This window comes from Triturus cristatus, chromosome 1_1 (assembly GCF_964204655.1).
Source record: "Triturus cristatus chromosome 1_1, aTriCri1.1, whole genome shotgun sequence".
Lineage (NCBI taxonomy): Eukaryota > Metazoa > Chordata > Amphibia > Caudata > Salamandridae > Triturus > Triturus cristatus.
Window position 1 is genome coordinate 93,792,716 of NC_140579.1, and position 25,884 is coordinate 93,818,599.

The 25,884-nt window shown below is 45.6% G+C and overlaps 1 protein-coding gene across 1 annotated transcript in view; it reads left to right on the forward strand.

Moving 5' to 3' along the window:
- LOC146869594 (uncharacterized) overlaps positions 1 to 25,574 on the forward strand; it is a 243,168-nt gene extending 217,594 nt beyond the window's left edge. The window contains exons 20-24 of the mRNA XM_085640151.1: positions 723 to 782; positions 16,148 to 16,213; positions 19,989 to 20,183; positions 20,812 to 20,927; positions 24,772 to 25,574. Of these exons, the coding sequence (XP_085496277.1) occupies positions 723 to 782; positions 16,148 to 16,213; positions 19,989 to 20,183; positions 20,812 to 20,927; positions 24,772 to 24,982 (648 nt within the window). The 3' untranslated portion in view covers positions 24,983 to 25,574. The remainder of the gene's footprint in view (positions 1 to 722; positions 783 to 16,147; positions 16,214 to 19,988; positions 20,184 to 20,811; positions 20,928 to 24,771) is intronic.
- The last annotated feature ends 310 nt before the right edge of the window (positions 25,575 to 25,884 follow it).

The following is a 25,884-nucleotide window of genomic DNA, read 5'->3' on the forward strand; positions in this document are numbered from 1 at the left end:
AAGAACAATTTTTACAAAACATCATAAAAGCCTAGTTGATGTGTCCAACTAAGTGCAAGGGGAGGGGGAGTGATTTGAGTGAGGTAGTGAAATAAGTGACAAATACATCAAATTGGTAAAACAATCCAATTGCTGGGCATACTATTCAATGCCACATATTCTCAAACACAATCAAAGAGAGGTAAATGACAATTAATTGCATAACCATGTACAAGAGAAAGTCACAATGCGGCATGCACCGTTGGCAATACTGGTAGCAGTAGTATGTCGACGTTTTGACCCCTGAAGCTAAGTAGGTTTTTCAATCCTTACTGGCGGGGTCTTCCTCAGGACAAAGGTGAAAGTGAAAAGGGCAGGGACACCGTGTAAAGAATAAAAGGACAAGCCTAGTAGGCGCACAAAGTCGTCACAGGCGATGGGGGCTCCAAAGGCTCCGGATTGAGAGAGAGAGTGATAAACACCCTCCTTAGTTCGAAATGCTTCTTCACTCGCAGAGGAAAGAAGACCCCGCCAGTAAGGATTGAAAAACCTACTTGGATTGTTTTACCAATTTGATGTATTTGTCACTTATTTCACTACCTCACTCAAATCAATCCCCCTCGTTTGATGTTTTATAACTGGGACCACTACATTCTATAAGGCTTTAGAGGGTGCACATGCCGAGGATGACACTGAAGGGAGGGCCCCCTGACCAGCCTCTGTATCTTTCTGTCTCCCACCAGCTGGAAGAACTGGAGCCCATGTTCCCTGGGGACGACCCATCCGTGCCAGGAGAAACACCGGTCAGGTTTAAGTATAAGAAATTTCCTTAAAAGTTCTAACTTGTATCAGAAACGAATGATTTATAGTGGACACATTATCACCAAGTGTATGTTTTAAGACTCCTGCAAGTCACCTCAGTGATTTGTTACTGTATAATTGCACAATAAATCAGTTTCTTTAGCGAGTCATGTAACTCTGAACTAATTTGCTGTATCCATTGTCACATAGACCTGGGATAGTAATGCAAACACAAAATATCTGTGGCTCACCCAGTCATTCAAATAAAGTAATCTAAATGAGGCCGAGTCCCATTACTCGGCTGTAGTCTCCAATTAATCCGTACAGCATGTAGTTTCATTTAAAAAATCCCACAAAGCAAACCCTGTCCTCATTTCTCGTGCTGGGAAAACATAGTGTACCTGCTTTCATTCAAAGTTAGGTCTTCACATTACAAGCTCAATCATTTGTTGTTCACAACAACTCTTTCCCATTCGAGGAATATTCTTTACAAGAGATGCCAAATCTCGCATTCTTTGATATTCAAGGTAGCCATCTTTCCATAACAGTTAAGCATCCCTCATTTTGGTATCAAATTATAAATTATCAGATTGGTTGTCAGAATCTGATCATCCTGTAAACACATTTGACATTTCACAAAACAGAGGGAGGACTACGCTTTTGTATCGTCCTAGGGGCAGCTAGGGGCTGCTATCTAAGGGGGAGATTTACTAAGATTTACTAAGATTTTGCGCTGTGTTTGCATCACAAAAGTGACACAAAGCGGCGCAAAATCTTTTTTTCCTAATTAACATGTTTAGAGCGGGAAATAACGTCAAAGTAATGCAAAGAAGCGCCTTGCGCTGCTTCGCGTTACTCTGCGTCATGGGGGTGTACGAAGGGTGGCGCATTGGCGTTCCCATGCACCACCCAAGGTTTCTCACGTTAAACCCAATTTACTAAAATCTGTAGATTAGGTTTAGATTGAGAAAACTGTGCTCTTTTCAACTAGGCGCAAGGAAGGAGAAATGCTCTTATTTCTCCTTCCTTTTCCGACGTTGCATGCTTGCTGCACTAAGCAGCGTGTATGGAAAGTGGGAAAAGCCTTGCATCGTGCCCAGCATAGTATTTTTTGAAGGAAGAGTATCCTTCTTGTACAAAACTTATGCTACACTCATGCACACACCCTAGAGCTGCGGCACCAATGTGTGTGCATGGCACACAGCAGCTGAAATCAGCGCCGGCGCAAGGGAAAGGGGAGGAGAGAGACAAATCTTTCAAAATATGGTGCTCTCCTGGTCCCGCCCTGTTGCGTGACGCAGCGCAGCGCTGCGTGGAGATTTTGTAAATCTCCCCCTAACTGCCCCTCTGTGTGAAGTCCACCCCACTCTGAAAACTGGGACATGAGCTAAAGTTGCTGACGTTAGACCTAGGACAGATGGTAAAAAACTGGCGCTGTCAATCAAATCCAGGATGCCTGGTCACCCTAATTATAGCAAGAACAGTTAACAACATATTAAGATAGAAATTTCACGAACCCAGGGGAGTTCTGCCCTGCTGGTTTTTTTCCTAATGGAAATTAATATATTTCAAGTCAAGCAATACCAATACCGAATGTGAGAAGGCCTGATGGCGCGTTAAATCCTCTTTACCAATTCCCATCTTATATGTAGCCCCCGAAAGCAAAACTGTGTTTTTGTGCTTCCTTCTCCCCTAATCTCTGAGGCAGGTGCTGTTTACTTATGGTGTGAGGCCATTAAGGGCGGGATATGAATAATAAAGCATAAATATACACAAAACAAGTACCAAATTCTCAAATGATCCGTTAATAAAGTTTTCAATTCAAAATAGCCCAATAAAGGATTATTTCAGCTCAATAACCAGTTGCAGAAACAGGTACAGCCCCTTTTCCTTATTCAGGCCACATTGAATGTGTGTCATTAGGTTAATAAAAAATGTTGGATTATAGTGAATGACTCATACTTCATGATCTCCCCTTGGTATACTATGTCCTAATCTCAAAAAACCAACTGCTTGAGCGCTGTTGAGTCTGCACTGTGGTGTTCTAAATAATGAGGGCAACTAAAGATCCCTACTGACCTCTTGACCCCACAAATGGGGCGTACACCACTACCAAGAGAGATTTTTCAGCAAGGACAAATTTGGACATATGCATTATATTCTGACAGACAGTTTATAAAACCTTTGCTCTGAAAGGATTTGTTTGTAGAGGAAAATTGTATGACCCAGAGCACCCCAAAGATTTTGGGTATCCACATGTATGACCCGGTCTATTCTCACACTCTTCTCCCCTGTGCATAAGAGCTGCTACATGTTCCCTGTGACAGAGTGTGAGCAGTCCCTGCCTTAATTGCACAACACAAAACAAGATAACTCCCACATAGGCCGCGCCACACTCACAGACATCTGATGCTCGAGCGTCCTAGCTCTCACTCCTAGACACAGCAACAGAAACATGGCAAGAGCACAACTCTGGTCCTCCTACATATTGGCACACCACCCATGTAGGCCACGCCACACTCACAGACATCTGATGCTCAAGCGTCCTAGCTCTCACTCCAAGACACAGCAACAGAAACATGGCAAGAGCACAACTCTGGTCCTCCTACATATTGGCACACCACCCATGTAGGCCACGCCACACTCACAGACATCTGATGCCCAAGCGTCCTAGCTCTCACTCCAAGACACAGCAACAGAAACATGGCAAGAGCACAACTCTGGTCCTCCTACATATTGGCACACCACCCATGTAGGCCACGCCACACTCCCAGACATCTGGTGCTCAAGCGTCCTAGCTCTCACTCCAAGACACAGCAACAGAAACATGGCAAGAGCACAACTCTGGTCCTCCTACATATTGGCACACCACCCATGTAGGCCACGCCACACTCCCAGACATCTGATGGTCAAGCGTCCTAGCTCTCACGCCAAGACACAGCAACAGAAACATGGCAAGAGCACAAATCTGGTCCTCCTACATATTGGCACACCACCCATGTAGGCCACGCCACACTCACAGACATCTGATGCTCAAGCGTCCTAGCTCTCACGCCTAGACACAGCAACAGAAACATGGCAAGAGCACCACTCTGGCCCTCCTACATATTGGCACACCACCCATGTAGGCCACACCACACTCCCAGACATCTGATGCTCAAGCGTCCTAGCTCTCACTCCAAGACACAGCAACAGAAACATGGCAAGAGCACAACTCTGGTCCTCCTACATATTGGCACACCACCCATGTAGGCCACGCCACACTCCCAGACATCTGGTGCTCAAGCGTCCTAGCTCTCACTCCAAGACACAGCAACAGAAACATGGCAAGAGCACAACTCTGGTCCTCCTACATATTGGCACACCACCCATGTAGGCCATGCCACACTCATAGACATCTGATGCTCAAGCGTCCTAGCTCTCATGCCAAGACACAGCAACAGAAACATGGCAAGAGCACAACTCTGGTCCTCCTACATATTGGCACACCACCCATGTAGGCCACGCCACACTCACAGACATCTGATGCCCAAGCGTCCTAGCTCTCACTCCTAGACACAGCAACAGAAACATGGCAAGAGCACAACTCAGGTCCTCCTACATATTGGCACACCACCCATGTAGGCCACACCACACTCACAGACATCTGATGCTCAAGCGTCCTAGCTCTCACTCCAAGACACAGCAACAGAAACATGGCAAGAGCACAACTCTGGTCCTCCTACATATTGGCACACCACCCATGTAGGCCACGCCACACTCACAGACATCTGATGCTCAAGCGTCCTAGCTCTCACGCCAAGACACAGCAACAGAAACATGGCAAGAGCACAACTCAGGTCCTCCTACATATTGGCACACCACCCATGTAGGCCACGCCACACTCACAGACATCTGATGCTCAAGCGTCCTAGCTCTCACGCCAAGACACAGCAACAGAAACATGGCAAGAGCACAACTCTGGTCCTCCTACATATTGGCACACCTCCCATGTAGGCCACGCCACACTCACAGACATCTGATGCTCAAGCGTCCTAGCTCTCACTCCTAGACACAGCAACAGAAACATGGCAAGAGCACAACTCTGGTCCTCCTACATATTGGCACACCACCCATGTAGGCCACATGGGACATACCCTTTCATTCAGGCACTCCCAACAAATAGCAGCTGCTCTATTGTGGTGTTTATAGAGCCTTCCTTGTAGCCACAGAGTAAACCCAGAACTCAAGACCAGCTCTGAAATATCACTGAGATGTGCCGAATAAAAGAGGCGCACCTTTTAAAACTTGAAATCTGCAGATGCAGGCTTGTGTTCTGCTTAGAGCTACAGTGTATGTTCACTTCAAATATTTCACTCGAGGAATTTCAAGTGACACTTTTAAGGAAATGGAGTTTGTTTAGCTCCATAGAAGACACACTCAATATTTATTGGTAATGAAAATATATTCAAATGGATCTGGCAAAGTGCAAACTTTTCTTTGTTAAGAAACCTTTGTATTTCAAAAAGCACCAAGATCCCATTTGTATTAAAGGGTTTTCCAATGACAAAACTAGAGAGACACCCCTGCAACTGAGGTGCCGCATAACCTTTTCTGGCTGTCTAATTCAGTCAACCCTAGTTCATAAGTAGGGCATCATTCCATCCTGCCAGCAGCCCTGCTTGCAGCTTGAGAGGTTACTGTGTAAGCAGGATACGGGTGTTCGCTGTTCTGCTACTCTCTGATTTAGTGACATGTTTACCACATAAGTGTGTTCTTGATGCTGGGTTACAAAACGTGACGCTCTGCTTTACTGGGCAGTGACAATTAGAGGAGAATGGAAGCCAAGTCGTGATGTTTCCTCTGAGGAGTAAGGGCATATATCACAAGGAAACTTACTCATCCAAGGTTGTCCTGCATGCACAAATAGTAATTTCTATGAGTAATTTCCAAAAGGTTTTTACACACGAATATCATCTTGCTGGGGCAGGAGCTGGCATCCTCGCGCTCGACTGCCCTGTGAGCTGGCACATGAACTCAAACTTAAATATAGGTATTCACTCTTCTCTCCGACATCTTCCCACCATGAAAAGAACAGACAAAGGCAACAGCAAATCCCTTTACAGGGTGGGAAGGGAACAATCCCCCAATTAGGGGGCTAGGTAAAGCGTTTCTGAACTAGGAAAATATTTCCCCTATGAAAAAAATGAAAAAAAAGTTAGTAAGTACATGTTTGCTCCTGTCAAAATGGAATTCTCTAAAGATGTCCAGTTGTCTCTGAGTCGTAAACGTCCAGGTGAGATAATCTCCATTTTATTTTGCGACTCAGGCCCAATGTAATCTAAAAGAGGTATTGGCAACGTTAGAATAGATCATTTATATCTTGGCCTAAAACCCTTTTACTTCTCATCTGTGCCAATAGCTGAGGGGCTTCTAAACTCCCAAACATTTCCGAAAAGAAAATTCCATGCCTGGAGAACTTGCGATGAGAAGGAAAATGCAACCTTCGTTTTCAAAAAGGAGGAACCTGTGCTCATGTGTTAAACTTCATATTGTGAAGCATTAATTTGTGAATTACGTTAGAAAGAGCATACTTCCTGTGACACATTTGCTATTCAGATCACTGACATATATTTTAGACATATATATATATATATTCACTTAAAAAACCATAGGTTTCACACATGTTATAGTTAGCTGGACATTTCCCTCGTAAAAAACCAATGAAATTCCCCCGTTATAGTTAGTGCAGGCAACTATAACTCACGCGACCGTAATCCTCTGCTGATGACGTCAGATATTACATCACTGTATTTAGACACCTATTTACCCATGTCTTCTTCCATTAATCTTTAGCTATACATATATTACAAATATTTATTTTTCAGAAGGACACATATTTAATCAGTGATGTAATATCTGACGTCATCAGCAGAGGATTGCCGTCGCGTGAGTTATAGTTGCCTGCACTAACTATAACGGGGGAATTTCATTGGTTTTTTACGAGGGAAATGTCCAGCTAACTATAACATGTGTGAAACCTATGGTTTTTTAAGTGAATTTGCAAGGTGTTTTAAATGCTAATTCCTAACTATAAGGTGTGTGAAACCTATGGTTTTTTAAGTGAATTTGTACGTTTTTTAAAATGCTAAGTTATGTATTTATTAAAAAAAAATTTTTCAGGTTCTTCACCGTGCGCGCACCGTGCGCTACGCGCACCGATAGCACACTGTGGGCGCTCGGGGCGCTTCGCGCACCGAGCACCCACGATGCGTTGTGCGTGCCGTGCGCGCACCCCGCGCTTTTTTGAAAAAATAAAGATTGTTTTTTTCATCCTTGGGGGTCCTTCAGTGACCCCCTGACAAAGGCTAGGGGGTCAGGAACTGTCCACCCTGCCCCCTTTTCACATTCTCCACCTTTGTTTTTAACTGCCTCAGACTGCGAGAGACAAAATGGCGGCCGACACTTCCTGATTTCAACCGACTGAAATGTTTACTGTCATGTAACCACCAATCAGAATTACGCTTGCGCACGGCAGCATGCGCGTTCGGTATGCTTACCGTACGCGCACGGTGTGCGCTTATAGATATATATGTACTTTTAACTGAAATATTCTCAGGGACTACTGAACAGATTGACCCAGATATTCAAAAGGCACATCCCTGACCTGAGGACTACCTCTCTGCCAAATTTCAAGTAATTCTGTTCAGCCGTTTGGGCTGTACCTTGGACTAAAGGTCCCTATGGAAAAATGCATGGGGAAAACGCGTTTTGGGACCCCCCTTTTTTCTCGGCCCCTGCTTGACTAATCACCCCGAGACTTTCAGGGTAGGAGCGGAGCGGAGCGCCCCACCTATTTTGAAAAATTCGCAAGGATTCGTCAACCGGCGCCAAAGTTATTCAAAATAGAATTTTCAGATTTCCTATGGAAACAAGGTCCTAACTATAACTATCTACTGGCGACCGCCAGTAGATAATATATATATATATATATATATATATATATATATAATTTTTTTTAGAAATGGTGAAGATTTTTTTAACCATAATTATAAATAAAGAAATGAATGCTTCATAGAACTGCTATCTAATGCTGATATAATTAAATTATCCTAAACCACAGAATTCAAGACAAACACAGTGGTTTAACGATTCACACAAACATAATACTAACCAGAGCAATCGCAATTACTAATGAATTTGCCAGAAGACAAGATAGCCACCACGCTCCAAAGTAATGCTGATATCAGAATCTCAGTTCATGAACATCGGGATTGGTTAGAGGTTTGATTCAGAAAGACAAGGAGTGACTCGCCTCATAAATATATAATGCTCATATCTTGTGTGACGCAGAAGCTTCCAGCTTGGTAATGCTGCTCAACTGGCAGCTAACTAAGACCAGGGCTCGAGTCGGGGTACCACGCGTGTGGACGGCGTCCCCCCACTTATTTTAACGGGAGCTCGATAACTGGAGCAAATGGAGCCACACATTCACTCTTTGGCCTCTCTTGGGCGAGAGCGGAGCTCATTCAGAACGCTGCTCACGCGCTGGCTTCTCTGATGCAATTGCATCTAAGGGGTGAGCGAGGGGAGGTAATGAGTCTGATGGTGCAAGCCACCTTTCGTGACGTCACTTCCTGTCGTGACGTCAGCGTCCCCCCCACTTCTTTTTTAGGTCTCGGCTAGCGTAGGCTGCGCAGACATGCGCAGTCTCGCTGGCGAGATTTTATGTTTTTGGGTAGCTTTCACTAGCGGGTTTAATCCCCGCCCCTCTTTTCCATTGGCTGGTGTCACCGTTTATGCTAAACGGTGGCCAGCCATTGGAAAAGAGCTTCCAGTGACGTACACTTTTCTCTTTTAGAGCCGTCCCAGTTGGACTGGCTCATCTAACTTCCTGCTGGCGTAAAAGGTTTCTTATCTTCTTTATGGGGGCCAAACACATGGCCCCATAAAGACAAGAAACCTTTTAGCAGGCGAGGCCGTCCAAGTGGGACGGCAGAAAAAGGCGATGAAAACGCCATGGCGAGCGCTTGTTATTTCCTTACTGTCACACGCTATGTCACTGTAATCCGTGATTTATCTGCAGGGAGTCCTTCTATGCTACACACAAGCACCTTCGTGGCCTTTTGTGCCACAGCAGTCGTTCCTAAACTTCTCTAGCTTCCTTGCGTGGAGACAGTACAAGCAATTTCCGGGCGTGCAAGATCCACAGAGCCGTGTTTTTTGTCTTTCAGTTTTCATATAGCTCGAATTCAACCTGGAGGTATCAGGGCGCTTTACAGGAGCACCAGCTGTTCCAGACGGGCACATCCATGTTTTGGTAGGGCCGGGGAGATGAGGTGATTTGCCCAGAATCACAAGAGGTTGAGCCACAGAGACTCGAACCTGGTAACCCAGCTTCGAGGTCATTCGCTCTAACAGTTAGGCCACATCTTAATGAGTCCAGCCGGCAGGGACAGGGTCCCCTGTACTTGCACTCCAGATTGTGTTACTCCTGGGTGTGTCACTATTAGTTTGTCAGTCCTGTGTGTCTCTCCTGAGGTTATCACTCCTGTATGTATCACTTCTGGGTGTGTCATTACTGAGGGTGTCACTCCTGAGTGTGCCACTGGGGCGTGGGGGAGAGCAAACAACCCTGTACTGGTCACCATGTTCTATTTGTATGCCGATGCTTGTTTAAACCCGAGAGGCGCTTGGTGGGCGCTATACCCCGACATTGTCACGTGAGAGCTTGTGTCTCACTCTTCGCCAACCAGCAGGAAGTGCGTGAATCTTCTCGGAGCGAGGGACACTTATGGAGGGGAGAGAGTGTATCCCCCACGAGCATGAGAGTACCTCTGAGGCATGTGACAGTGAGTGCATGTGTGAGTGCATGTGAGATCCGCAGAGCCGTGTTTTTTGTTTTGCAATTTTATATAGCTCGAACTCAACCCGGAGGTATCATGGCGCTATACACGAGCACCAGCGGTTGCAGACGGGCACATCCATGTTTTGTTAGGTGTGGGGAGATGAAGTGATTTGCCCAGAATCATAAGAGGTTGAGCTGCAGAGACTCGAACCTGGTAACCCAGCTTCGAGGTCATTCGCTCTAACAGTTAGGCCACATCTTAATGAGTCCAGCCTGCGGGGACAGGGGCCCATGTACTTTCACTCCAGAGTGTGTCACTCCTAAGTTTGTCAGTCCTGTGTGTGTTTCCTGAGGTTATCACTCCTGGATGTATCACTACTGGGTGTGTCATTACTGAGGGTGTCACTCCTGAGTGTGTCACTGGGGCGTGGGGGAGAGCAAACAACCCGTACTGGTCACCATGTTCTATTTGTATGCCGATGCTTGTTTAAACCCGAGAGGCACTTGTTGGGCGCTATACCCCAACCTTGTCACGTGAGAACTTGTGTCTCACTCTTCGCCAAACAGCAGGAAGTGCGTGAATCTTCTGGGAGAGAGAGGCACTTATGAAGGGGAGAGAGTGTATCCCCCACGAGCACGAGAGTACCTGTGAGGCACGTGACAGTGAGTGCATGTGTGAGGGCGTGTAAGATCCGCAGTGCTGTGTTTTTTGTCTTGCAGTTTGATATAGCTTGAACTCAACCCGAAAGGTATCATGGCGCTTTACATGAGCACCAGCTGTTCCAGATGGACACATCCATGTTTTGTTAGGTGTGGGGAGATGAAGTGATTTGCCCAGAATCACAAGAGGTTGAGCCGCAGAGACTCGAACCTGGTTACCCAGCTTTGAGGTTGTACGCTCTAACCGTTAGGCCACATCTTAATGAGTCCAGCCGGCAGGGACAGGGTCCATGTACATTCACTCCAGAGTGTGTCACTCCTAAGTTTGTCAGTCCTGTGTGTGTTTCCTGAGGTTATCACTCCTGGATGTATCACTACTGGGTGTGTCATTACTGAGGGTGTCACTCCTGAGTGTGTCACTGGGGCGTGGGGGAGGGCAAACAACCCGTACTGGTCACCATGTTCTATTTGTATGCCGATGCTTGTTTAAACCCGAGAGGCGCTTGGTGGGCGCTATACCCCGACACTGACACGTGAGAGCTTGTGTCTCACTCTTCGCCAACCAGCAGGAAGTGCGTGAATCTTCTCGGAGCGAGGGACACTTATGGAGGGGAGAGAGTGCATCCCCCACGAGCACGAGAGTACCTGTGAGGCACGTGACAGTGAGTGCATGTGTGAGGGCGTGTAAGATCCGCAGAGCTGTGTTTTTTGTCTTGCAGTTTTATATAGCGCGAACTCGACCCGGAGGTATGATGGCGCTTTACACGAGCACCAGCTGTTCCAGATGGGCACATCCATGTTTTGTTAGGCGTGGGGAGATGAAGTGATTTGCCCAGAATCACAAGAGGTTGAGCCGCAGAGACTCGAACCTGGTTACCCAGCTTCGAGGTCAAATGCTCTAACCGTTAGGCCACATCTTAATGAGTCCAGCCTGCAGGGACAGGGGCCCATGTACTTACACTCCAGAGTGTGTCACTTCTAAGTTTGTCAGTCCTGTGTGTCTCTCCTGAGGCTATCACTCCTGGATGTATCACTACTGGGTGTGTCATTACTGAGGGTGTCACTCCTGAGTGTGTCACTGGGGCGTGGGGGAGAGCAAACAACCCGTACTGGTCACCATGTTCTATTTGTATGCCGATGCTTTCTTAAACCCTAAAGGCGCTTGGTGGGCGCTATACCCCAACCTTGTCACGTGATAACTTGTGTCTCACTCTTCACCAACCAGCAGGAAGTGCGTGAATCTTCTGGGAGCGAGGGGCACTTATGGAGGGGGGAGAGTGCATCCCCCACAAGCACGAGAGTACCTCTAAGGCACGTGACAGTTAGTGCACGTGTGAGGGCGTGAAAGATCCACAGAGCCGTGTTTTTTGTCTTGCAGTTGTATATAGCTCGAATTCGACCCGGAGGTATCAGAATTTGAATTGAATTTGAAGGGTTTTGTATAGCGCTCGTACACCTGGCGGTTTCTTGGCGCTCACTGGTAACAGCTACTCAATCGGTCGGAAGAGGGGGGGGACAGTAAAAGGATCAGGATAAAAAGGCTTGGGTAAAGAGAAAAGTCTTGAGATCTCTGCGGAAAAGGGGGTATTGAGTGCAGGATCTGAGGGACAGTGGGAGAGAGTTCCAAAAAGCTGGGCCCGTGGTAGCGAATTTGGAACCACCCCATTTCTTCCGTTTGAAACGGGGAACCACGAGAAGGTGGTGGGAGGAGGATCGGAGGTCTCGTGATGGAGTATAGGGTTGAATAGCTGAGTTGATGAAGGAGGGGGCGGATCCTGTCCTGGCTTTAAAGATAGTGCAGCCGAGCTTGAATAAGACGCGCTGCCGGACAGGGAGCCAATGGAGGGAAATAAGAAGAGGGGTAACATGGTGTGATTTGGAAAGGTTAAAAACCAGCCGAGCTGCCTGGTTTTGAACCAGCTGAAGGCGCCTCATGAGGTAGTCAGGCATGCCATGGTAGAGGACATTGCCATAATCTAGGCGAGATGTCACCATGGCCAGTAGAATTAGTTTGAGCGCGTCTGGGGCAAAAAATCGTGAGACTCTGCGGATAGTTCTGAGTGAGAGAAAGGCTGATGACACCACGACAGAGACTTGGGAGTGTAAGGAAAGTTGGTTATTGATTTTGAAACCAAGGGTTTTGACAGAGGATACAGGAGTGGGTGGGGGACCTAGTGATGGGGGCCAGAAGGAGGGGGACCAGGGACTGGAGCAACCACCTGTCAACACCAACTCCGTCTTATCGGGGTTGAGTTTCAGGTGGTTGAAATTCATCCAGTCCTGGATAAAGGTCATGATGGACTGAACCTTGGATATGGACTCTGGGGCAGAGGAAAGGTGAAAGATGAGCACTTTACACGAGCACCAGCTGTTCCAGACGGGCACATCCATGTTTTGTTAGGTGTGGGGAGATGAAATGATTTGCCCAGAATCACAAGAGGTTGAGCCGCAGAGACTCGAACCTGGTTACCCAGCTTTGAGGTCGTACGCTCTAATCGTTAGGCCACATCTTAATGAGTCCAGCCTGCAGGGACAAGGGCCCATGTACTTACACTCCAGAGTGTATCACTCCTGGGCGTGTCACTCTTAAGTTTGTCAGTCCTGTGTGTCTCTCCTGAGGTTATCACTCATGGATGTATCACTACCGGGTGTGTCCTTACTGGGTGTGTCATTACTGAGGGTGTCATTACTGAGGGTGTCAATCCTGAGTGTGTCACTGGGGCGTGGGGTAGAGCAAACAACCCCGTACTGGTCACCATGTTCTATTTGTATGCCGATGCTTGTTTAAACCCGAGAGGCACACTTCACACGTACTGTAATGTACAAACTACGCACAATCCATCATGCTCAGTCTTCTGAATGAAAGCAGCTACCGTTGAATAAATAAACACTGATCGTGTCTCCCAGCTGTTTCACATGCAGACCCCACAGAGGGCAGGTCTTTGACGCGCACCCTCCGAGCTTTGTAACACTCACTTGCAGCCTCCGACTCTGTACACCTCCAGAGCCACACACCTATTTGTATGTGTACCTCTCCTCTGTCCCCGGCCACACGCTTTCTCAGCGTACTGAAACTCCCCTGGATGTCTAGCTCCTCTTTACTCCTCTTGGCGCTATGTCGTATGCTACAGGAGCAGGCGCAGTGCTGTGAGGTGAACAAGGGAGGGCGCCTCATTTCCTCACAGCTGTGATCGGTAGCAATCTGAGTATGTCAGGTATGTGAGGAGGGGCACCGACCACCAAAAAATACAATAATTCTGTTTTAAATGCAAGCCTGCAGCTGTTCCACAACTGCAACGTGTCAACAACATCGGTAGTCATAGGCGCACTGTTGACACATTCTGTAGTGTGCACACCACGCCCACACTTGACACGTACTGTAGTGTACACACCACACACACACTTGACACGTACTATAATGTACAAACTATGCACAATCTGTCACGATCAGTCTTTTGAATGAAAGGCAGCTACCGTTGAATAAATAAACACTGATCGTGTCTCCGAAGTCCGCACTCGGCATTACTCACAGTGAGGACTCTAGAATCTTCCTTTCAGAAACTGTTGCTAAGCTCGAAACTGCATTAAAGGTTTGCAAGATTTGGCTCCCTCTAACCCACGGCTCTTACCTTCATTAGGTACGCCTTCTGTGTTGTGTACCGTTCCCATTGTACCCTTCACACTTTGTAGCACACAGTGTAGACAAGGGTATTCATAGACAAATGTAGACACGTTCTAAACAAAAGGGGTCATATGTGGTTCGGCGAAGTGGCAAACCCTCTGCAAGGGTTAACTGGTCAGCTTCCAGTTGACGATTGCTGCATTCAGGTGCTAAACTGGTACTAATGAGGTGCGGCTTTGCTCATACACTATTAGTAGTTGTTAAACTGTCAAAAAACTGAAATATCACTGCTACATATTGTGCCACATTATGTTACATATTCGGCTTTCCTTGCTGCATAATTATGTCAATCCTATTCTTCACCGCCACTTAATTCTAGTGGCCGTGCTATGGTGCTTTATAGTGTTTAATTAGCTGATGTAAGAAATACCTCATGGGCAGATATTTCTATTGTTCTGGTGTCAATCTGGCACTGGCCAGATGTGGCAACAACACCTTGTCACAGCCTGGAGTGCTGGTCCATTGGCAGAACCCCCAATCTGAAGCGAGAATAAACAGTATACATGGGTGGCAGGTCATTATATCCAAATAAGTTTTTCTGCCCCTATAGATTTTGTTTCCAACTATCGCTAGCATGTACTGCTAGTAACTGCGGCCTACGTGGTGGTTCTTTCCGGCTTATCTGTACGTCATAGAAATTTTCACCATTCAGAAATAAATAAATCTAAAGGGAAAGTTGAAAGAAATGAAGGGCGACAGCAGCTCAAGTATTTAGGATTAACAAGTCAGGATTCACGGTGTTACAGTTCTCATGAAGTGCACAACAGGAAGCAGCTACGGATAGGTCACATTATAGTACTTGGTGTCATGTGACACAGAGCGCCACCCTCTGACACAAATGTCACCTGATAAGTAATGTAAACCCTTCTCCCCACCATAATAACAAAAAGATGCAACCAGGTCTGGACTGGCCCAAAAGCAGCAGCAAATGCCGCTCAGTGTGCACATTCACCCTGCCAATAGCAAGGATTACTGCCTTCACTATTGAAAAACACAGCCAATAGGTCTCGCCTTTGGGCCCTTATAAATATTTAGTTATGCAGCACAATATCCTTGGTTCTATAAGGTCCAGAAGGCGAGACCTATTGGCTATGCCAATGCTTGTTTAGGACTTGTGCCCTGACTAAGACTAGAAGGAACTTGAAAAATATGCTATGAACTAATATTGGGAATCGTGTATACATTGGGGTGGAGGTCAGATTTACTATTCTGACATTTCGATATGATACACTTGAAGTGGGGTTCGGTCAGGAGCACCGCCCAATCGTCTGTCTGCACTACGTGCTCCCTTTCAGCAAATGAAACCATACACCATGTGCTAATCTTCTGTCCAGCATTCTTAAAGCACGGAAATGGATACGACCACTGTACAAGTAATCATGGTATTCAGAGATACCTGGAGGTACTTAGAATCCTGACAGGAGCCACAGCCACTTACACTGTCTTCGCAGTTAGCAAGTTTCTATTTTTGGGTTTTGCTTATGAGGAAAATGAATGGACTTCAGTTTTAGAACAGGAGATAGTGGTTTTGTGTCACTGGTTGCTATTTTGCATGTGATCGAACTTTCTTATCCTTGCGGGGGCATGAAAATTGTTTTATACTTTTTAAACAGTTCTTACTACGTATGGAATAGGATGATAAGATTTTTACTCGGTAATAGCAATTTTAACACTTTTAAAAAACTGTATATCAATGTTGTTTTACTATTTGTAAGCTTTATGGAATCAATTTTCCGAACTAAACTTTTATTACTACTATTCTAACTAAATTCTAGCAAACATTTGGGTACATCTATGTTTGAGGAGGAAGGCAGATTTAATATCTTACCCCTATTCCAACAAGCATACTCAGGGGCTGAGTGAAACCATTGTAACTCAAATCTAACAGACATAGGGCAAAGTGTGCAGATTAGAGGCAGATCCACCACTCTAACTTCAGTCTCACCCTGATCTAAAAGGTAGATCAAGCTCTATGCATTTCATCCTTCGTATATGAATGCACATCATCCTCCTGCACCATTCACCGAAATGTCAAATGTCATAAGTTAAAATGTGAGAGAGTGAATAGTTTTCAAACCAAGTGAGGCCATATTAGAAAATACTGTTGGGGACTATGAGTGAGAATTTATGAACCAGAAATATCTATTGCATTGTGCTTTCCTGACAGTGTTACTAAGTATGTGCATTCCTACCAACAGAAGGAAGAAGAAGTTGCCATAAACGATAAACCTGTGCCTTTCAGCATCACTCAGAGGATGCCTTCAGTAAGATACCAATATCTTTATCCTATGGGGCGAGGATGCCTAGAGGGCTATAATGTTCAACAATCTAATAATGAATTACCTCGATTGGTGCTTTCACCACAATTATTTGGCATAACGACCAATCCCTCTCCGAATCCGGGATCAGCAGTGTTTAACCAGTATTGAACTTCTGTCAAGCCCTTGTTTCCGTCCTCTAAGATCAATTCACAAACTTAGCACTGATTGACTTCTGAGAAGCATGATCTGCAGCACCCTGTAAGGCTCAGGTTGAATTCTCCTCTTTCCAGCAGTGTGTCTGACACCAGACATTCATCCCCAGCCGATCATGCATCTTATATATTTGGTTATCACCGTGCTCACAGCATCACTACTGTCAGGTTGCATCACTTACTGACAGCATAACCCATTAGACAGGATTATTACCATGAATGTCCCACAGCCCGGATAAACCAGTATCTGACTATTGTGGTACCCAACAGCACCCGCCTTCAGCGACTGATATTCAATGATTAATATTCCTTATAAAGCCGACCATAATCTGCCAGGCGGCACGCTGTAAATGTCTTAAGATGTATTTGTCTTCAATTCTCCTCTCCTAACGCACTACTGTGAAGGACAGCAGAACAATATCCAGCAAATGATATGCATTCTTTTATACATACAGGGGCCTATTCACAAACTACATTTTGTAGCACTTTAGTAGGACTATAATAGTAATACAAGTACTACAAACTCACTAACCAATATGTGTGAATCTCCAACTCGCCTTTCTTCTCTATGGGGAGATACTCACACATGAATGTTTATTACTTAGGGTCCGATTTCGATGTCGGACGGACCAGAGTCCGTCCGACATCGATTCGGTATTGGGACCGAGTGACCTCCTGTCAGCAGTCCCAACCCAGCAATTAGGATGCAACCGAACACTGTTCAGTTGCACTCCTATTCTTTACAATGCATTCCGAATGCATGCTCTAATTGTAAAGAGAAGAGGTGCAGTTCATCTTCAAAGGTGCCTGCCACGGGGTGCAGGGATCAACAGGGTGGCACCATAGCTGCCCCCTTGGCCTACAACCGGAAGCCGTGCACCCATGGGGGCCCTGCAGGGTGCCCCCAAAGTCGACTTCCATAGCCTTTCTGTGTGAGAAAGGCTGGCACAGAATGGCTGTCGGAATCCGACACTGGGGAAACAACCGTTACAAAGCATGCTTTACAACACATGCTTTTACCCCGCATGCATTACAACTAAATGGCTTGCTGTAGGGAGTATAAGGTGTTGGATTTAACTCCAACACCTTCCCTACTGTTGCACAGATTGGAGTTGGAATAGTAAATTATACTATTCCAAACTCCAATGCACCCCCGACAGCAAGTCGTTCTAAAAACTTGCGTTGTAACGGCATGCGGGGTAAAAGCATACATTGTAACATCATACAACCCCGACATTGTAATTCCTCGGGCGGAAAGAGCCGCCCTTGGGATTACTGGAGGCTTTCTGAATGGCAGATGGGCTCTCTGAGCCCGTCGGAAGCCATTAAAAAAAATCAGTTCGGATTCCTTTCCGACCGACTCCATCCAAATGTGTTGATTGGAAATGAATCCGAACAGCTAATTACGATGCCGTAGGAGTGGCTCCGACTGAGGGTCGGAGCCATTTACTACGGCATCGTAATCAGCCCCTTATTATTAAATGTCTGCGGGACCGGGGGAATTCAGCTCCTAAATAGATGCAGTGGCATAAGCAACCAGTGTCCTACTATTATTACTCAGTGAGTATCTTCCAGTCCTCTAAATAGACTATCGATTGTAACTATCCAGATTGCTAATCATACTTGACGGGAACACTGTAACCAGTTATTAACAGCCCAAGCCCAAGATCATCGGCAACCGGCAAAATGTACAAACTGTAGTGGAAAGGCTGGCCTCAAACAGGAAGAAGCATGGCTACACTACAGGGACGGCCGCTCCAAACCGGAATTATTTCCACTGTGCTCAACCATAAAGGATCTGGAGAATGGTCCTGTCTACAAGCAAGAGTTATCCTCCCACTGGATTCTAGCAAAGAATACACAAACAGACAACAAAAGGACCACCAATGAACAGAAGTTCAAACAACAAGATCAGATGTTTAGGAAGAATGTATGACGTTACAACGCATACATTTACAATGCATGCCTTTACAACGCAGTTTTTACATCGCAACATCCTTTACAATGCATTCTTTTACATCGCATGCCATTACATTGCATTTTCAGAAACTACCTTTACAACTCATTCTATTGCATCGCATTATACCTTTACAACGCATACCATTACAATGCTTACCATTACTTCACATTTAAGGTAAGTGTTGGATAGTATACGGGTAATAATTACTATTCTAACTCCAGTGAGTGCAACAGTAGGGTAAGTGTTGGATAGTGTAGGGGTAAAAATTACTATTCTAAATCCAGTGAGTACAACAGTAGGGTAAGTGTTGGATAGTGTTAGGGTAATAATTACTATTCTAACTCCAGTGAGTGCAACAGTAGGGTAAGTGTTGGATAGTGTAGGGGTAAAAATTACTATTCTAACTCCAGTGAGTGCAACAGTAGGGTAAGTGTTGGATAGTGTAGGGGTAAAAATTACTATTCTAACTCCAGTGAGTGCAACAGTAGGGTAAGTGTTGGATAGTGTTAGGGTAAAAATTACTATTCTAACTCCAGTGAGTGCAACAGTAGGGTAAGTGTTGGATAGTGTAAGGGTACTATGCGTTGTAATGGTATGCATTGTAATGACTTGCGATGTAATGCCTGCGTTGTAGTGACATGCGTTGTAATGCCTGCGTTGTAGTGACATGCGTTGTAATGACATGCGTTGTAGTGACATGCGATGTAATGGCTGCGTTGTAATGACATGCGATGTAAAGGATGTTGCATTGTAATGACTGCTATGTGAAGGTTGCTTCCCGTTTAGAAATACAGGGATCTATTGTCTGGAATGCCCATAACCCGTTCATGAGGGTACAACCTAACTATAGTTGAATTGTTCAGTGATATGATTGGTAGGCTTGTGTTGTAGCCCAGTAAGCATGTGACCATTGCATTGATGTGTGTTTTAATGGAGTTAGTAGGAGGGGAAGATTTTACATTAGCTGAGACGGTGGTCGTGTGTGGATATGGAGGTGATGATAGAGATTAATCACACAATGCTACTTTAGAACATGCCGAGGCGTTCAACAGAAAAGTCTTCGCCCAACACAGTGAAAGTAGCAGCCTGAGCAGGGTAGGGTGGAAGGTGGTTGATTTTGGTTTTCTCTGCTTTTAGCTTCAAATGGTTAAGTACCACTTAGAGTTAATTGGAAGGAGAAGAGTTAACAGAAGAGATGATTCTGCTTAGTTTCATGGCAAAGAGTGAGACGAACTTTGGCACAAATGATAGAGCCTAGCAGATTACCTTACAAGGAGCGACCGGGCAAAGCAGCTGATGGAGCAACAGAAGAAATAGTATTTGTGATCTTGGAGGTAAAAGGTGTACCATTCAAAGATGATGCCAAGTATCACCAAGGGAAGACTGACCTTTCAATAGTATATTGGGATTTACATTGTTGAAGGCAGCCGGGAGATTGATTCGATGAGAATGGCCGCATTCAAAATCATTAACTTAGCTTAATTCCTTAAGCAAATTCAAAGTCTGACCACCCTAAAGTCTGGCAAATGAATTTGGTCTGCATGCTCTTTTGGCCCATCCTCACCCTTTTCATAAAAGTAAGCACCTCCCCCCTCTGCCTTTGCAGCTTCGCCTGGTGGCCTTGAACGTCCTCCTCTCCGGTGATATGACTAGCCTACGAGGTGCAGACCTGCAGTGCTACCGTCAGTCACAGGAGGCCTCACTCTACGGTACTTTCAGGGCTTTCCTATCTTCATCTAGCCAGGATCTCATCTCCATTGTGAAGAGGACCGACCGGAGCCTCCCAGTGGTGAACTTGGAGGTATGTCTGAATATGGTCTGGCTACAGGCTGGTTGGGCTTTACGGAAATAACAGGAAGCCGTCAAAAGGCTTGTAGCACTTGGGCTGAGTCGAATGGCATCTGACTGACTCTCTCACATTGCTACTTGCCCTTAAGGCTTTTCTCTCTGTATCCTGTGGCATTCTGGGGTTTGCAATCTGAATGTTCTAATGGGGCCCCACTTGTTTACACACATTAGTACACTGGCATGTTAAGAGCTCCATTGAAGACAATGAAGTGGTCAAAAAATTCTGCTCCAACATTCCAATGTTTATCTTTCTGTTTTTCTCTGTTTCATTTATAGCATTGTACCCCCAATGTGTGTAATGTTCTAATCGTGTTACTACAGCTCTCCTTTCTCGGGCTACAATGGTTGCTATAGGCCCTCACCCATGCTTGGGTTAGGGACTTCTAACAGCTGTTACTGCCCACAGCAGAAGGCAATATTTCACCATTATTTTTTAATAAGCTAATATTCTCCCTGATACTTGTTCTAGCTCCTTGTGCATGGTAATGGGAGATTGCGATGTCTCACTGCTAACTCTCACTTTCTGCCCTGAAGAGACTTTCCATATTTCCCAGCTCAGTGAACCATGTTTCATGTTCTAGGGCCGGGTGCTGAGCAGGAGCTGGAACTCTCTCTTTGAAGAGCCAAAGCACAAGTTCCACCCGAGGGTCCCCGTCTACTCCTTCAATGGCCGCAGCGTGATGCTGGATCCACTCTGGTAAGCGGGGCATGAAGAGGGACTGAACTGCGAGCCGTTGAGTTCTGGTGCCCAGGGTTCTCCCCATGGGGATGTATGACATATTCACGCATGCCTTTACAACGCATGCCTTGACAACGCGGGCAATACAACGGACGCTTGTGACCACACGTTCCACTGCAAAGGAAGTCATTACGACGACTTGCTTTAGGGTTATAAGTATGGGTCTACAACGGACGCTTGTTGCCACACGTTCCACTGCAAAGGAAGTCATTACGACGACTTGCTTTAGGGTTATAAGTATGGGTCTACAACGGACGCTTGTTACCACACGTTCCATTGCAAAGGAAGTCATTACGACGACTCGCTTTAGGGTTATAAGTATGGGTCTACAACGGACGCTTGTTACCACACGTTCCATTGCAAAGGAAGTCATTACGACGACTCGCTTTAGGGTTATAAGTATGGGTCTACAACGGACGCTTGTTACCACACGTTCCATTGCAAAGGAAGTCATTACGACGACTTGCTTTAGGGTTATAAGTATGGGTCTACAACGGACGCTTGTTACCACACGTTCCACTGCAAAGAAAGTCACTACAACGACTCGCTTTAGGGTTATAAGTATGGGTCTACAACGGACGCTTGTTACCACACGTTCCATTGCAAAGGAAGTCATTACGACGACTTGCTTTAGGGTTATAAGTATGGGTCTACAACGGACGCTTGTTACCACACGTTCCATTGCAAAGGAAGTCATTACGACGACTTGCTTTAGGGTTATAAGTATGGGTCTACAACGGACGCTTGTTACCACACGTTCCATTGCAAAGGAAGTCACTACAACGACTTGCTTTAGGGAAGCGCTGGAGCTCGGAATAGTATATTCTACTATTCTAACTCCAATCAGTGCAACAGAAGGGAAAGTGTTGGATTTAAAATCCAACAAGGAGGTCCCTAAAGCAAGTTGTTGTAATGACTTGCGTTGTAATGGAAGGCGTTGGAATGGAACGAGTGGTAACAATGCGTTCATTGTAGTATCTGCGTTGTAATGGCACTGCGTTGTTGTGACAGCGTTGTAAACGCTGTTTCACCCCATGATCTTTCTCCCTCACATTTCTTTGCAGGTCACAGCCTGATGTCCTAATGCTTTTTGTTGGTAATGAAGTTGTGGTCATGGATTTCTTTTTGAAAAAAATTAGATTTTCACGAAATACCAAACCCGGCTCCATGTTTCAATGGTGATGTTTAACCTGTCGCGGTTTTGCAGCCTACCGCATTTAGCGTGCTGCGACGTTTGGTTTCACATTTCAGGTTATAAGTATGGGTCTACAAGTACCAGCAGGCTTTGTGCTGCTGGGTTCAAAACCAGAGCTTACTGCCCTTCTCACTGCAAAAACTTAACTATCTCAGCGATGGGTAACCTCAAACATGCCACACTCCAGTCATTTCTGATGCCGCTGTCGCTCTTGTGTCAGGCGTGTGCACAGCTCTGCGCTGTGCCTCCTAATTCCCAGACCTATAGTGAACGAAGTCCTGGTGTTCACAGTGTGATGTGTTATGCTGCTTGTAGGGAAGCCTCTTAGTATCTGTAATGTTTCTTGGTCATGCGCTGCTGCTCTGCTCCGGGCTCGCGGGGGGTATTCTTTAGCACTGGATCTTAGCAGGCCACGGATGCATTGCTGTGCGGCCCCAGAAATCTCAAAAGCCAAGGGTGACATGGGCTATCTGGTTAGCATGTGAGGAACAACAAGGTTGTGGGTACATGTTATGGTGGGCATGTGGATGTAATGATGTCAGTATTTCTGAATCTCTAGGAGATCATGCCCAGGGAGTTATGTAGGCTTTGAGGTCAAACCCCTGCCAGCAGGGTAGCCATTGGTTCTCTGAGTGAATCTGTACATGTGGGCCGGTGGTAAGCTGATGGCAGAGATCAAGCAATGCAAAGCAGTTTCAAGGGGAGGGCGAGGCATAAGTGACGGGCATGATGAGGACGACACACTGCCAGAGGGGTTGGCCTTGGTATTTTGGTGTACCTTTACATTTAAATATATGGGTGTTAGCATTAGCAGCAATTCAGAGACAGTACTCGATGGCAACTATACCCGGGCCATATCGCGTTGCATATGGTATCAACATTCGGGTGCTGACTCAGGGTATTGTCATGGCCTGGGATGCATTGACCAAAATGGTCGTCCTCTTGAGAATCTTTCATTATTTCATCAATATGCCCTCACAGCTAACTATTCATTTTTTCAGGTAGCCAAACTCACTGGGCTTCTGGGAGGGGAAGGTTGGCCTGCACAGACTCAAACTGCCTATAACTGAGAGAGCAGTAGAAGTACCAAATGTGGAGCATTACTATCTGGCAGCGCAACTACAGTGGGTGACCAGATGGACAGCTGAGCCAAAACCACAAGAGGCTATTGAAGTTGTGATGGCTATTGTGCATGGCACTATGGGAAAATTATGAGCAAATAGAATTTATTGGTGACTCTGGCAATATATTGCTAGCTGAGACATTATAGATGTGGGGTCGATGTGGACCCTGTATCGAGCAGTACCACTTACACCTGGACTGCGCCAGGAATCTGCAACATGGGTGACCTGTATGAAGTCAGGAAGTTGTTTTATGAACTTAGGCGAGCCTATGACTTGCTTCCAGGCAATTTTTAACCTATAACACACTAGGACATGCACTACCCAGGACCTGGGGGATGGATGATGAAGATTCCCCAGTGGACAGAGCCCAATATTTACTGCTGATGTTTGGTGCAAGCCACAGAGCCATAACTGAACTTTACAAGACACTTCAGACATGGAACACAACCAACAATTATGACTCCACAGGCAGGATTGGCCGAACACCTGAGTAGAACGTTCATAGAGGAGGAATTGGATAAGATCTAAAGTTTCCCAGGACCCATATCTAGAATCTCTAGGTTTACATACATACAGTTAGGTTACTTGATTCAAACATCCCCGACTCCTGTGGGATACACCACAATATTCCCAGTGTGCCCTGTGTCTGTCCTGGTGCAAGGGGATGATGGAAGCTTTTATCGCGTGGTGTGGTCCCGCCTAGCCTGACGGAGTACTAGAAAATAGTCACAACTACATTATCGGATATGACAGGCAGGGAAAACTCATAGCCAACAGTCTGTTTTTTGGGGGCTATGCCAAGTTTTCTAATGATACTAACATAATCATTGTAGAAATCTGTCTGCAATCTGAATGCGAAGGATTTGAATACGGGCTGGTCCACTCAGCATCTCGTTCATCCTTAGCCGGTCTAATGAGTACGTAGGAACTAGGCAATAAATAACATATGATATCTGGTTAAACAATTTGTGCTATTTGATTGTACTTCTTAGTTACCAGCAGAACCTAGGATTGTCGAAATATTTGGGGAGAGGGTGATGGTGATGTGTTCACTTATGTACATAAAAGCTCAAAAGTTAGATAAAGCCATCCCCAGGCATAATTTCAGGTTACCAAGCTGTTGGTGCTCTAAAGTCTGACCTTAGAGTCATACGGTATCTGATATGGTCAGGAATCATTTGTCTAGATCTAAGACTACTTCCGGAACACATTAGGTTGTTGAGTGAAGCCTAGGACAGGAGACCTAGTATCCTGGCCTGGTGTCATGGAGTTATACGGTTGCCCATGTTCAGAAGCATTTTGGGTATCAGCAATCATATAAATCCAAAGACCATACACTTTGTGACAGTAGATAAAAGAGTGCAGGGTGGAGTCCTGTGCAGTTTTCTGTTTTCTGAGACTGGATCAAAGTTAACTTGCCCATGTGCATGTTCTATTCTTTTCAAGTCCCTTCCTTATATTCTTGTGCTACTTTCTCTCCTAGGGCCGAGAAGGCTGCTTGGCATGGGTCCAGTGAGCGAGGGATCCGCATTCGAAATGCTAACTGCAAGGACTGGACAGTGACCACAAAAGCTGAGGGCATTGCGTCGCCCCTGGCCCAGGGGAAACTGCTGGGGCAGGAGTCGTATGGCTGTGAAGCATCCTTGGCTGTGCTCTGCATAGAAGTGGCATTCCCATACCGGCACATGTGGTGATGAGCCACCTACTGCAACACAACATCAAATATCTGCTGAATCAGGCACAGCTAGAAGACGTTTTGCACAAGTGTTGTATTATGTCGGCCATCGGTGCACAGAAGAAGACAGTCACCTGATGATGTGTCACTATGCCATAGAAAACGTTTATTCAGCAGACTTTTTCAACTAAGATCAATGATCTTCCTTTTCAACTTGGACCTAGTCCCATATCCTGGGGCTAACATTCCTACTTCATTGGGTATTTGTGTTTTGAGGTTTTTTTGGTGATATAATTGTTCATTTTGCCTGAACAAAACCTTCACCTTTCAAATGCTTTGGGCCTCAAATTAGCATTGATTCATCTGTCAGATAATCTGTTTCTGCAAACCACAGACTTTTGTTAGGTAGGATCTCTGGTTTCAAAGGATGTGTCACATAGAGTGGGTCACCAGTTATCACGGGGCTCACAGGAACCCACTGATGTCCCATTGCTTAATTGATTTTACCTCTACTCGTGTTCCCTTGGCTGTCCTTTGCTGGATATCACATTGATAGATTTGATGTGGCACTTATGTATCAGATCTGACCTACAATTAACAACATGACCTCATCGGAAGTGTGTTTTTTCACGTATGGTCTCTGCAGATGTTCAAATATTGTATATCTAGGACTAATAACATGGTATAGCCCTCAATCAGACAGGTATTCTCTAAATACAATGTTCTATTTTCAGATTGAATTTCTCTACTTACCTCAGACTACTTTTTCCAGAGGTGATTTTTCTTGCGATAGCCAATGCTGATCAGTGGATGACACACGTGTGACTTAAAATTAATCCCTAGAACATACACTTTTGCTCACATATGTATTCGGTGACTTCTCATTCACTGGACCATTCTCTCACTCACTCACTCACTAAC